The sequence below is a fragment of the Galeopterus variegatus genome, unplaced genomic scaffold, assembly GCF_000696425.1.
Source record: "Galeopterus variegatus unplaced genomic scaffold, G_variegatus-3.0.2 Scaffold14, whole genome shotgun sequence".
Lineage (NCBI taxonomy): Eukaryota > Metazoa > Chordata > Mammalia > Dermoptera > Cynocephalidae > Galeopterus > Galeopterus variegatus.
The window spans coordinates 709,620-718,986 of record NW_007726125.1 but is presented as its reverse complement, the minus strand read 5'-3'; the positions used below and the strand labels follow the sequence as shown (position 1 = coordinate 718,986).

The following is a 9,367-nucleotide window of genomic DNA, read 5'->3' as shown; positions in this document are numbered from 1 at the left end:
CGCTCCTGGCGGCCGCACCGCCAGCCGTTGGGCCCCGCGGAATTTCAAACCAAGCCCCGAAGCGAAGCAGCCCCGCGGTTGGTGCCCCGTCCCGTCGCTCCTCGCGAAGCCCCGCCCTCGCCCCGCCCCTCGGGCGACAAGTGAGTGCGAGTCGGGTCGCGGGCGCGCGGGGGTTCGGGCGGGGACTCGCGAGCTGGGCGTGGGAAACGCTCGAGCGCCGGAGAGGGCTGGCGTCACTGTCTGCGCGTGCGCTGGGCACGCCTGGGCGTGGCTCACTTTCCTCCCTTCGCAGCTGCTTGAAGGGAAGTCCCTCCCAGCCAAAACGTCATCGGAGCCCCACCCAACCCCGCGCAGTATTGATTCCAAGTGCGCCCTGTGGCCCAGAGGCCACGGTCGTCAGGCCTCTTCGGACCGCTCACTGCCCAGAGCCGCTGGGGGCGTAGGAGCCGGGGTTGATAGGAAAGCCTAGCTCCTTAATTCCTCACCCATCCAGGTGATCTTTAGTGGGAATTTTCCCCAGATGAAGGAAACCATACAGGAAAGGGAAAGGGAAGGACCATTGAATCCTGCTCACAGGCCTGGTACCAGAGAAGGAAAGTAGCGCAGAAAAATCAAAGGAATGCGAGGTCTGCTAAACTTATCAGGCCCGGAGAGAGATGAACATGAGGCTTCAATGACATCTCTCTCACCCTTTTCCAGGATAACTGCTAAAAAGTACATTCTAGTAGCAAGTTTCCAGATTACCTGGCACTACCTGCTGGTATAGATTACCCAAATATTATCACTAATTATACAATGAGACCCTCCTTTTTGTTGCAATGTTCCTGGGATTTGTTACGCAAAGAGCAATGTATAGCCAATTAGTAGCTCATGTTTTTGGTGAACCAATGTAAATAAAGATATAAAAAAACACAAAATCTGTTTGCAGCTGCTGCCATGTAGGGCATATATCCAAGGCAACTTAGTTATGTGTTTCTGGGGTTGCAGTCTTCAATCCTGGCCCAGATAAACTTTTTGATTGATACATTTGTGCCTGTTTTTTCTTTTAGGTCGACGTACCTTTCTACACAACTTATCCCGTTAAATCTTCACAACAATCCTATTAGGTAAGTATTATCGCCGTTGTACAAAGGTGGAAACTAAAAAAGATTTGAGTGACTTGCCCAAGTCACACAACTGGTGAATAAATAGAGATCATCTGGACATGGTTTTCTTTCAAATTACATGAGTTTATACAATTGTTATTTGGGCTGGCCGGTTAGCTCACTTGCTGATATCACCAAGGTCAAGGGTTCAGATGCTTGTGCTGGCCAGCCACGCACACACAAAAAATACCCCCAAATTGACATGAGAATACTTCTGTATCTTCCTTTTCTAACTGAACATATGTTACATCCCTAAATGCTTACATATCATAACTTTTTTTTTTCCCCCAAAAGATGACCAGTAAGGGGATCTCAACCCTTGGCTTGGTGTTGTCAACACCATGCTCAGCCAGTGAGCAAACCGGCCATCCCTACATAGGGATCCGAACCCATGGCCTTGGTGTTATCAGCACCACACTCTCCCGAGTGAGCCATGGGCTGGCCCTCATCACTTTTTTTAATGATTCACGGTTGCATAATACCCTGGCGTGTCGATATCTCATAATTCAACTATTTTGCTATTGATATTTAGATTATAATTTTTAAGATAACTTTGGGCTGAATATATTCATACATAAATCTCTGCATCTTACATTATTTCTTACAGCTGATTCTTGGATGTGCAATTACTGAATGCTTCCTTTCCAGAGAGGTTGTATTTATCAATTTGCCCTAACCACCGAACCTCACCAGAAAAGTACCTTCTGTTGTTACCCTGAGAGTGCTGAATACTACTGTACCTTTGCTTGTCTCATAGGTTTAAAAATGGTATTTCCTTCTTTCTTTCACACTTGATTATAACTGAAATTGCACATTTTTCATGTGTTTAGTAGCCAACTGTAACTTGTATGAATTCTCTTTTTGCCTTTTCCCTAAAAGTAGAGGATGCTTGTTTTTTTTTTTTTGTCTTTTGTCTTTTTCCGTGTCCGGCAACGGATCGCAACCCTCAGTGTCACCCCCGCACCGGACCGGGGACCGGCAACGGGATTGCAACCCTCGGCGTTGCTCCCGCGCCTCGCTCAGCCAGTGAGCGGGAACCGGTCCGTATGTGGGATCCGAACCCTCGGGCGGGAGCGCCGCCGCGCTTCCCAAGCGGCACACTATCCAGTGCGCCACCGGGCCGGCCCCAGAGGATGCTTGTTTGCTTCACCTTCAGAACCATGTTTTTCTTACTTTCAGAAAAACTAAACGGGCCGGCCCGGTGGCGCACTGGATAAGTGCGCCGCTTGGGAAGCACGGCGGCGCTCCCGCCCGAGGGTTCGGATCCCACATACGGACCGGTTCCCGCTCACTGGCTGAGCGAGGCGCGGGAGCAACACCGAGGGTTGCAATCCTGTTGCCAGTCCCCGCTCCGGTACGGGGGCAACACTGAGGGTTGCGATCCGTTGCTGGACACGGAAAAAGACAAAAGACAAAAAAAAAAAAAAAACTTCATTGGTCCTTTTGATGTCCTTTAACTTGTTAGCAGTGTGCCAAACATTCACACCACTAATATAGATGCTCCTCAACTTAGGATGGGGCTACCTCCTCATAAACCCCCTCTAAGTTAAATTTACTTGCATTCTTTGTTGATTAACTTTAGAATATCTCAGAAAGCTTCCAAAATTTGTAATCTTTCAAATATGTTCCCAGGGTCAGCATTGTTAAGTATCCAGAGGTAAGGCAGTTTTGTTATCATGTTGTTTACACTGTAGCTCTGAAGCTAACAGAGTCACTGAACTATTGAAGATATCCATTCATAGCATATACTCAGTGTGTGAAACTGTGTAATATGTGTGTATGACCCCATTAAAGGGTCATATTATATTTCTACTGGACAGTGTTGTTCTAGAATATAAGTGCAATGCACTGCCACTATTTATTTACTTGTCCACAGAATCTTTTGTGTGTATGTGTGTGTGTGTATGTGCCTGGCCATTACAGGGATCCAAACTCTTGACCTTGGTGCTGCAAGGTGGCACTCTAACCAACTGAGCTAACCAGACAGCCCATAGAATCTTTTTCTGATGCCACATATTCTTTCTGTGAACTGAAGCCCTGTCAGCTGTGTCTTTGATCTTGCACACTAGATTGACATAACACTATCAAAATTCTAGCTAGATACTTGAGACATGCCTCTTCCTTGGAATATGTTCTGATATACCATTATCATTCTTCTATGGAAAGAATACTTTTGATAATCCAGTAACTCAAGCTTTAATTTTCTTTCTTCCATTTGGTAAGTGGCAGCACTGTGGAGTGGGGAAGACAGAGGAACAGTCTTGCAACTGGGAGGGACAGTCTTGCAAACACCCAGGCGAGAGACAATAAAAACCTGTGTGTGCTGTGGGGATGGTGAGGACAGAATGAAGTGGAGGCATTTAGAAATAAAAACCAGTTGGAGAGGGGGACCAGCTGAATGTGGGGGATAGAAATTAAAAAATCTGAGGTCAAGGATACAGTTTCTTGCATGAATTAAACGTGGGTAGTTGAGGGCCGGCCCGTGGCTCACTCGGTAGAGTGCGGTGCTGATAACACCAAGGCCATGGGTTCGGATCCTATATAGGGATGGCCGGTTTGCTCACTGTCTGAGCGTGGTGCTGACAACACCAAGCCAGGGGTTGAGATCCCCTTACTGGTCATCTTTAAAAAAAAAACAAAAAAACATGGGTAGTTGATAATGTCAATTAAGGGAATACAGGAAAAAGAGCAGATTTAGAGATTGAGAGTGGGGACAAGAGGCTCAATGTATGCATGTATTTTAGACATGTTGAGTTCGAGTGCCTGTGGAATGACCAGGTAGGAAACACTAGTGTGAAGCTCAGGAGTGAGGTGAAAGCTTGAGATCTGGAAATAGATGACAACGACAAAGGACAGAGAGAGGAGAGATGTTAACAAACGGGATAGGCAGAGAGAGATAATCAAAGGAGACAGAAGTACAACCTAGGAGACTGTTGGAGGACAAAAAAAGAGTATCGTGGAAGCTGAACAAGAGAATTTTAAGAAGGAAAGGGTGGCCATCAGTGAGATCAAGTTAGAAGAGGTTTAAAAAGAGAACACTAATATATGTGGTTATAGTTCATAAGTTGGCTTTTATTTTTTTTGGTGGCTGGCTGGTATGGGGATCTGAACCCTTGACCTTGGTGTTATCAACACCATGCTCTAATTAACTGAGCTAACCGGCCAGCCCCTACATTTCATAATTTTTAAAAGGTAAAGAGAGAATGAGGCCACTGCCATCAGCAATGAGAAGGGCACTGGTGACCTTTATAAGAACACTGTTTGCTGATGCCTGAAATGGCTCTAACAGGGGACACAATCTTTCATTCTGCAATAAGAAACAAAAAACTTAATATTAAAGTGCCTCCTTACATTAAAACAACAATAACAAACTTGTTTTCTCTAAAGTGTAATGAATTGCAAAATTTTAGAACTGGCGGCTGGCTGGTTAGCTCAGTTGGTTAGAGCACAGCTTTATAACACCAAGGTCATGGGTTTGGATCCCTGTACCGGCCAGCCACCAAAAAAAAAAAATTGGAGAGGTGCTTGCTGATCATCTAATCCAATTTATGGTTGAGGAAACTCTGGTACAGAGCAGTTTAGTGACTTTTCCAAGGAAGACCCAGACCAGGCCCAGAGCTAGTACAGAGTCCAGGCCACAAAGTATAAGAAGCCCCTATGGGAAGCCCCACTGAGCTTTCACTGATAAAGATAGAAGTGCATGTCCAGAACTACAAGGATATCACATTTGAGAGTACAGGCTTTATTTACAATGACATTCAAACAGGATTTAGCAAAGGATACCTCTTCCCCCTCTTATCTTAGCAGCATGGGCTGTACTTCATAAACAAAAAAGAAATATCCTGGGGGCAGGAAGTGAACTCTCTCCTCAGATATGTTCTCTAAATCCCAACTAAGTTCCATGCTCCCCAGCTCTTAGTGGGGTAGTTGGTGGACACTGGGCTAGCAGCTGGGTGCCAAACACCTGCATCACACTGGAGAATGTGTCCAGGGAAGTTTAGCATTGGCCAGGAAAACATCAGGCTTTCACCTCACTCATGGCCTCCATAAGGCGAGCACTATTTGTGACTGCTGTCGTCAGAAAAATGAACCTGTACCCTAAAGAGTCAAAAGCAGCAGCATAAGTGACTAAGAGCAGATCTTGGGCCCCCAACAGTAACCACATCGAGCCCCTTCAGTTCCACAGTTCCTGCTGGATCAGAGCACCAGTTTACAGACACAGAGACATCAGTACCATGCTTTTGGGTACCAGCACTTGCTAAGCCTGGTGCAGCTGGGCTTCCTACTATAGCAGCCCACAGCAAGGCTACGGCAAGTGGTACCCAGAGACCAGGAGAAAAGCGTTCTTGTGCAGGGTGCTTTGGTCCCCAGATCCCATGCAGGCCTGTTCTCGCCTTTCTGTTCTCTCTTACCTTTCTCTCTGCCCAGGAACCGGAGGGCTGAGATCTCAGAGAATGTGCAACCACCCAAGAACACCACCAAAATAAGGCGTAGGGACTCGCTGGAAGCCTTGTCTTCCTTGATCATGTCTGTGAGGATCAGACCAGACTCAACTCGTCACTGACATGCTAGTCCTGGGTGATGCGTCCAGCCCACCTCCTGGTGCTACCCTGCCCCACTTCTCAATGCCACACACCTGTAAATGCAAACTCGCTGCAGTTGAGCAGCCGCACCACCTCATCAAGGCCCTGCCAGCTTCGCCGCTCCAGCACCTGTGAGAGCATAAGCACTGGATTCAAGTCCACAGACAGTATTAGGCTTAGGAAAGGAAGGGTACAGACTGTCACATTTCTTGATACTTACTCAAGTAGGAAGAAGTTGGGCTAGGTCAGGGACCAAGAGCAAGCCAAGAGTGAAATGTGAATGGGAGCAAGAGTGACCTGTTCTCACCTGCTCAATGATTCGGCAGCTCAGGGGCACATAAGCACCACTGAAGACATAAGCCATGTCTCGGGGCACTTTCAGATCATACTCGCCATCCACACGTGGAATCTAGAGGGCAAAGGGTATGTCAGGCAACTGACAACTAAGCTCTCTAATCCTTTAAAGAGTCAGATAAACATGGCATATCCCAAAGAACAGTTGTTGTATCAACTAAGGAGAACCAGAAATCTGAGAAAAAGCAATCCATAATCAAAAATGACAGTCTCTGGGCTGGCCTGTGGCTCACTCGGGAGAGTGCGGTGCTGATAACACCAAGGCCACGGGTTCGGATCCCATATAGGGATGGCCGGTTCGCTCACTTGGGAGAGCGTGGTGCTGACAACACCAAGTCAAGGGTTAAGATCCCCTTACTGGTCATCTTTAAAAAAAAAAAAAATGACAGTTTCTGTTCTGTACCTGCTGATTCTCTGGAATGAGTTCCCATGCTCCCTGGGAAGGGGCTAGAAGGACAGGTTCTCCTCTCCCAGCCCTTCAGTAACATGAGACATGTCGGTCACTGAAGCATCACTTAAGAGTATTCTCTGGCATTGGCAGGTGCTTGTTTCATGTTTATTAAATGAATGAATCTTTGTGTCTTGTCTGATTATTAAATTAAGCTCATATTATAAGGCTACCTACCAAATGAAAGGATCTTTATAAAACAAAACTGTGGTTTTTACAGATTCAAAGTACTCCACAAAGGACTGAACCCATGGCCTCCCTATCCAGCCCTGTTCACATACCAAATTCAGCTTTCTGCTAATGGCACGAAAATTGCTCCTCTTGGCCAGAGAACTGAAGGCATCGGTAATCTTTCCTGGGGAAGAAATCTGTGCTAGGTTTCAACTAAGGTCTACAGATTCATGATGCTGCCACAGGTAACACCATTTAGGACATGACCAAACACATCCAAAGACCACCCTTGAAGCTATTTACCTATAATCCCCTGGAACTGATAAGACACTCCCCACCCACAGTCCTCCTCCTCCTATGGGGTACCAGCTCTCCACTAAAAACAACCTACAGAGTGACCCTAGTTTATTGGTTAAGTCTGTGGGCTTTGGAGTCAAACTGACCTAACTTTGAACAACTCGGCACTAGTCACTTAACCTCTCTAAGTTTCAATTTCCTCACTTGTAAAATAGGGATAATAAACTTACCTTTTAGAGTCTTTGTCAGAATCAAATGAGAAACTATCTAAAGGGCTTAGCACATGGTAAGTGTTCAATAAATGGAAACTGCTCTTACTGACAGTAAGGAATCACATCCTCCTTCCCCAGCTCATTCTCTCCCCTCCCAGGGTGCTCTGCCTGTTGAGAGAAAAGGGACAACAGTGGGGGGGGGGGGGGCCCCTGGGCCCCCCCCCCCCCTCTCCCCCCCCCCCCCCGGGGGGTCCGCCGGTTTGGAAAAAAAGGGGAAAAGGGGGGGGGGGGGGGCCCCTGGGCCCCCCCCCCCCCTCTCCCCCCCCCCCCCCGGGGGGTCCGCCGGTTTGGAAAAAAAGGGGAAAAGGGGGGGGGGGGGGGGGGTCACCTGTGCTCCCTGCTCACCTGCAGCCTTGTCGGTTACCAGCTTGCTCACTTTACTCTCCACTGCTGTGAGGGTGTCCCCTGGGGCCTGCTCCGTTAGGAGCCCAGCTCGTCGCAGGTTGGAGAAGGTTAGCAGGTGCTCAGGGCCATAGCTCTAAAGAAAATGCAATTCAGCTATTTACCGAGCATCCACCAAGGCTCTAGCCCTAGTAGGTAATAGGTGAGGGACAGGACTATGCAGTCTCTGCCCTGAAGGAACTCACACTTTGTTGCATGAAAGATTTTCACATCAGAAATAACCAAACACCAAACAAAGAAGAATAAAAAGCAGCATGAAAGTATTAACAAATAGAGAAAGCTATGGATGTTAAGGATTGTGGGGAAGACAACATGGACGAAGACTTGATACCAAGACCCAGGAAAGACCAGGAAAGAAAGCTGAATCAGTGTTTCACAAGGTGCTAAAATGAGGGAGATTCCCAGAGGTAAGAACTCATCTGTGGGTTTAACAGCTGAATTGTTTAAACTCTCTGGGCACTGGCTGTCAACCAGGAGGGATATGGGTGAAAAGGGCAGTGGGCAGAGTGGTGGGCTGAGAGGTGCCTGCTTCCCCCTAGAACCTCTAAGAGGGAGGCTAGAATGAACATAGGATGGTGATGGGGACAGCAAAGGTGCCATTTCTTCTTTTCCCTCTTTCAGAAATACCCAGTGACTGCCATCCACCAAGTTTCCTCCAGAATACATTCTCTAGGCCTTACCTGCAGATACTGTGTTTTCAGAGATCGGTAATCCTTGGGGATCAAACCTGAGGGTGAGGAAAATAAGACGGGTTCATATAAAGAGGCCAGCTGAGGTGCCCTAAAAGGCACCGCCAAACCAACCAAGCAACCAACACCTTCACCAGGAGGAAGGAGTCAGTAAATGATGGTAACCTTAGTATATAGTTGATTCTAAACTGACTCCTAAATTTAAATTTGTGTATTGAAAGATAAAGCCTGGGTCTGAGAGTTCCCAGGAAGAGCTCTGAACCACAAAGGTGCTGAGGAAGGGACACTGGAACTAATGCTAATCGTGGTCAGGGGGAGGGAGGACATGGCAGGAGAAGGGACTTGTGCATTTCTTTCTGGCTAAGGGGCAGTTCTACTTGGAACTGCTTTACAGCTACTGAGAAATAGGAAAAGTGTTGAAGTGAGTTCCAGAAGTGCTGTCTTAAATGTTGTTTCCACAGAGGTAAGAATAAATGGGCTTCCAACCACAATAAAGGAGATTTAGAATAAGCAAAACACTTCTTTGGGTAGAAAGCAACCTTAAAGAATATTCACCAACTGGATGACTTCAATAGTAAAAACAAGTTGCCATAGAAGGTTGCAGAATCTGGACTTTTAGAAATGTTTATGAAATTAGTTGTCTATCCCTTTCTCTTGGAGTGTATCTTTTTTTTTTTAAATTGAAACATTATTAATTATACATATTTGTGGGATACAGAGTTGAATATCAATACCTGTATACAATACATGATGATCAAATCAGGGTAATTAATGTATTCACCTTTACAAAATGTAACCTGGAATGCATCTTTATCATGAAACCTTGCTGAAGGTAGGAGGTCAGATGGAATGATGAGAGAAATGCCACTTGGTTCTACACCTCTGCAGTCCTAAGCCTAATTCTGGGGTGGCCTGAACACACACACACACACACACACACACACACCACACACACACACACCCACACCACACACACACACACCACACACACCACACACACACCACA

General features: G+C 46.7%; 1 protein-coding gene across 1 annotated transcript in view; it reads right to left on the bottom strand.

Moving 5' to 3' along the window:
• Positions 1 to 4,866: 4,866 nt before the first annotated feature.
• The window catches only part of VPS33B (vacuolar protein sorting 33 homolog B (yeast)), an 18,959-nt gene continuing 14,458 nt past the window's right edge, over positions 4,867 to 9,367 (bottom strand). The window contains exons 17-23 of the mRNA XM_008564210.1: positions 8,353 to 8,399; positions 7,616 to 7,748; positions 6,812 to 6,885; positions 6,036 to 6,137; positions 5,782 to 5,857; positions 5,558 to 5,674; positions 4,867 to 5,243 (exon numbers count right to left, since the gene is read on the bottom strand). Coding sequence (XP_008562432.1) covers positions 5,164 to 5,243; positions 5,558 to 5,674; positions 5,782 to 5,857; positions 6,036 to 6,137; positions 6,812 to 6,885; positions 7,616 to 7,748; positions 8,353 to 8,399 — 629 coding nt within the window. The 3' untranslated portion in view covers positions 4,867 to 5,163. The remainder of the gene's footprint in view (positions 5,244 to 5,557; positions 5,675 to 5,781; positions 5,858 to 6,035; positions 6,138 to 6,811; positions 6,886 to 7,615; positions 7,749 to 8,352; positions 8,400 to 9,367) is intronic.